This window comes from Helianthus annuus, chromosome 2 (genome assembly GCF_002127325.2).
Source record: "Helianthus annuus cultivar XRQ/B chromosome 2, HanXRQr2.0-SUNRISE, whole genome shotgun sequence".
Classification (NCBI taxonomy): domain Eukaryota; kingdom Viridiplantae; phylum Streptophyta; class Magnoliopsida; order Asterales; family Asteraceae; genus Helianthus; species Helianthus annuus.
Window position 1 is genome coordinate 88,594,179 of NC_035434.2, and position 4,988 is coordinate 88,599,166.

Genomic DNA, 4,988 nt, shown 5'->3' on the forward strand with positions numbered 1-4,988 from the left:
ATCAAAGCCTCAAGTATAGACAACCAATCATACTAGCAGAACCGTTCGGATGCATCACATACGTAATCGATTAAACAGGTTAGCATCATACAAACAATCCGGTTAACATACGCATCCGATTATCAACTAAATCTGATCAACATACCTATTCAATTAGCATACGTATTCGGTTAATATACAAACAACATATTGCAAAACAATCGATAAATCATGAAGTTATGCATACTCGAAGCATCATCTATTAGCATAATAATCATCGCATACTAACCGGAAATCTGGATTACGGAATGGAAATCCTTCGAACAGAGGATAGGTTTGCTATGCCGTCACACACACACGCAAGGGAACTAGGGTTTTTCAGAAAATAACCGTCTGTTTACATGCATTCACGTATATAAACATATTACAGGAATGGGCCAAGCCCATCAGAATGGCTGGGCCGAAACATGTCGAAAGATATGTTTCGTGTTCGAAGGATGAAGTCTTTGGCCGAATGATATGTTTCGGGAACCTTTAATTCGAAGGTTGATCCTTCGGATTGAAAGTCATCTTTCGTGGTCCTTCGAGTCTTTCGAACTGTGTGCCATTTTCGAGTGATCTAGACTAAGTGTTCTTCATAATAGTTATAATATTATTTTCCATTTCAGCAAGTAATCACATATACGCAAAATGACAGTACGCTTCATTAAAACACAACGTGTACAATTACAAGTTCACAATCCAAACAACTAAACAGTCAAAGTCAACGCGCATTTAATGCGAAAGTGAAAGTCAGAAACTCGAGTTGTCACATTATCCCCAACTTAAAAGAAATTTCGTCCCGAAATTTGGTACGCACTCACTGAGGAAGCTAGGTAAGTTACATCGTTCACTGGTTTTCCTGGGGTGTCACAATGGTTTAGATCGCTTACCTTACGACCCTATATATGCACTAAACTAAAAGTGACGAGCTAAGCATGTTAGAACATGCTTAACTAAGTTTAGAAAATAGGATTGGCATCAAAACAAACGGCTTTGATGCTCACGAGTAGTTTGGTTACAAAATACGCAAGAATGCGCATTTTGGCCGAAACTACGACTCGTCACTGAGCCTAGATAACGTGGTAATCAGTAGGTATAGTCGCCATGGACTATAACCATCGTGATCACGCTCACGTTATGAAGTTCCAATGGTGTTGAGCCTTGCACGTGCAAAGTAATAGTAGGCAAAGTAATAACGAATAGTAGGCAAGGTAATCTAGGCATACCACGAGCAAAGTTCTATGTAATTCTAGCAAGTAGGCAAAGTAAACATGAATAGTAGTACCTATGGTGTTGAGCCTTGCACGTGGAGCGAAGCGTCGTTGTGGATCGTTGAGCACTGTACTGGTTATAGTCTGGTTTTAATAAAAACGTTTTCCCCATATTAAAGCCAAGTTCTCTATAACCAATGGCTCTGATACCAATCTGTCACACCCGCAAAATCCACCCGCGGAGTATCACCGCTTGGGAGCGTGACTGACCAGGATCAAGCCACCAATCATATTGAACATGTAAGTAATAAGTAAAAGTAAATGTAATTCAACCCAAACCAATATGAAAGGTGTTGAAGACATAAGTGCAATATCAATGTTTAGCGGAAGCATAAAAATAAACCCAACATAAGTATGAATATGTAATGTCAAAATGTTTAATCAAAGCATTCACGATCCTTGTCCACGATGACCCCGCCTCCCAGTGCAAGCTCCATGTATACCTAACGACCTGCAAGGCATGTAACAGAGAGTCAACAACTAGTTGAGCGAGTTCACAGTGGGTTGTTTAGTAATAGTGTTCATTTCGTAAAACGTTTGCTTGTTTAGTAACCCATATATCGTTTATAATTACATCGCGGCCCTCCAGGCATGTTTGCGAAGATTAGTGGGGGTTTCCCATGTATTGTAGACTAGTTTTATTTGTATCGCGGCCCTCCAGGCATGTGTGCGAAGTTTAGTATCAGTATCGCGGCCATTCCAGGCATGTGTGCGAAGATCAGTATCAGTATCGCGACCATTACAGGCATGTGTGCGAAGGGTAGTGGGGGCTTCTCCATGTATCACTAGTCTAGCAGTATCTATAAGTGACCTTTCCCAACCGAGGTCAGTAACTCATAATTCCCAATCACAACGTAAGTACAGATAATCATCCAATCCCATTCCCTACCCCGGGAATCCCATGCCTTGGTAAGAGTGTGAACTCACCTGAGATTGCTCGGTATGATTAGTTACTCGTTTACAGTCGGTCAACCAAATCATAATATGGTTGTCGATAATGGTCAGTTTCGTAGCACATACTCGTTGCACATATTACACTACTGATGTATCAAGAATACACATAGCACGGTTCCTCATCTTGTTCCCAGTTCGAGTGATAGACTGGGTTGGAAAACTGTGGAAGGTAAAATTGTGCATTTTAGTTCCTGGGAAGCATGGAACAATCTTAGGTTAAGAGATAACAAGGTGGTTTGGGCGAACATGGTGTGGTATGGCCAATGCATTCCAAGACACGCTTTCCTCCTTTGGTTAGTTCTAAAAAATAAACTCAAGACGCAGGATAGACTGGCGGTTTGGGAAGCTGGGAGTGAGACAAATTTAAGACTTATGTGCTGCCCTCTTTGCAACTATGGACCGGACTCGAGGGATCATTTGTTCTTTCAATGCTCTTTTTCGGCTAAAGTTTGGAATATTGTCAAGACGAGAACGGATCTGAAATATGTTGATGACCATTGGAGCTCTATTGTGGGATGGATAGAACATAATACGAGTTCAAAGACGCTGGCTCACATTGTTAGTAAGCTTGTTCTTGCGGCTGCTACATACTTCATATGGAAAGAAAGGAACAATCGGTTGTTTTCTAATATACGCAATAAGGAAGAGATGGTGGCTCAATCTATTTTTGATACGGTTCGACTTCGTATTATGGGGTTCAAGATCGGTCGGGACGTGCATAGCAGGAAGCTTTTGGAAGTGTGGGAAATAAAGGAGGACGATCCGGGCTAAGGGCGACGTTTAGTTTAGCAAGTGTCTTGTAGTTTTTGTGTTATGGTTCGGGTTGTGTTTGGTTTTGGCTGTGTGTTTTTGGTTTATAGTTTGTGTTTGCCTAGGCTTGGCCTGTCAAGCCTAGTTAGTGTGTGTCGAACGCTTTGTCACACCCTGTTCTTTGATTCTTTATAAAATTCACCGGGGTAACCCTTTACCCAAAAAAAAGAATACACATAGCACCTACTCAAAACAATTAATTATGTACATAACAGTTTGTTACCATCACATAGTATGCACAAACAACGCATAACATCACATAAGATACTACCTTCAGTCTAACCATGCAAGTTCATATTCACTTCATGTTCCATCTAGCAACTTAAGGGTGCACAACCCAAATCAATTTAAGGCCCAAGGTGATTTGTGCGACCGAGCCTCTAATGTGTGACCGTATATAAACATGGAGTTCACATAATACACAAATAACATTCATATTTACATAAGTGTGCGATATAGTATACTCCGTTCTATAACCTGGCCCAAACATACCGTGTGCGGCCCAACATCTAATAGACTAATTTAAATGTGTGTGTTAAACAATTTTGTGCAGCCCAAACCCCCATTCCTGATTCGTGAATGAACAACATAAACCCAACATAACATCATCATTATCATATTATGGTCGGTTCAATAACAAACAAAAGCATTTTCATTCTTTCAATACTAAAAGGAATCTGACATACAATTAATGTTAACAATCAGCCCACATTCTCACCTCAATAGTTAATCATTACAATCCATGACAAATCACATGCAAAACTCTGAATTTATATCAGACCAATCAAAGCAAGTCATCGGTTATGAATTAATGAGGAGAGCCTAATTCCCATTTTTGAGAGCACTAGTTGTCATCATATCAAAGATATATATGCATTAGTTAGTGGCACACATAATAACCATCACATGTTGTCACACCCCCAAAATCCACCTGCGGAGTATCACCGCTTGGGAGCGTGACTGACCAGGACCAAGCCACCAATCATATCGAACATGTAAGTAATATCAAATATAATAAATGCAAACCAATCATTCAATATGATAGGTGTTCAAAACATAATCATCGTTTATAAGTATAGCGGAAGCATAAGTACGAAAGCCCAAATGTGTAACATAAGTTCAATAAGTTCGAAACATAATCCATGCTCCACAACGACCTGCTCCTCCCTGTGCAAGCTCCATAAATATCTAACGACCTGCAAGGCATGTAACAGAGGATCAACAAACTAGTTGAGCGAGTTCACAGTTAACTGTTCAGTAATAGTTTGGTGTGAGTAGAAGTATGTTCGTTCGTTTTGTCGTGTATCGTATCAGTTTCCATCGCGGCCTCCCAGGCAGGTATGCGAAGATATTAGGGGGGATGTTCATCCCGTGTATTCTAGACTAGGTTTATCTGTATCGCGGCCTACCCGGCAGGTGTGCGAAGATTAGTAAGTTACAGTTCGCGGCCTTCCAAAGGCAGGTGTGCGAAGTCAGTCATAATATCACGGCCAACCCTTGGCAGGTGTGCGAAGATCAGTTCAATAAGTGTTACTAGTCTAGCAGTAGTTCTAACAGTGGAGTATGTACCATAGTTCATCCCATAACATCACTACGTTCCATTATAGACAAGTACCAGTAAATAAACAAATCCCATTCCCACCCTGGGAACCCCATGCCTTGGCTGTGTGAACTCACCTTGGTTTGCTCGGTATGTTATTGCTTCTAGAGTTAGTTAAATGTATAGGTCCGCTACACACGACCTAGGATGCATTGCACGTGATTCAATGTAAATGTTACATTCAAATAGGGTTTACATGTTACTTGTGTCTAAACAGTTGTGATCTGTGTGAGGGTTGTGTACAGGATGAGATGATAAGAATTGTTCGCACATATAAGATCATGTAGTACCATTCACTAGCATATAGTCACATATAGTACATGCAGTAAGCT

General features: G+C 40.7%; 1 protein-coding gene across 1 annotated transcript; it reads left to right on the forward strand.

The window, feature by feature from the left end:
- The first annotated feature begins 2,492 nt into the window (after positions 1-2,492).
- LOC110889892 lies at positions 2,493-3,017 on the forward strand. The gene has a single exon (XM_022137468.1). It carries the CDS (start codon positions 2,493-2,495, stop codon positions 3,015-3,017), a length of 525 nt encoding a protein of 174 aa, XP_021993160.1.
- The last annotated feature ends 1,971 nt before the right edge of the window (positions 3,018-4,988 follow it).

Excerpts from the sequence above, each read along its gene's own strand:
- LOC110889892 (XM_022137468.1), top strand. The coding sequence starts at position 2,493 with ATGGTGTGGTATGGCCAATGCATTCCAAGACACGCTTTCCTCCTTTGG.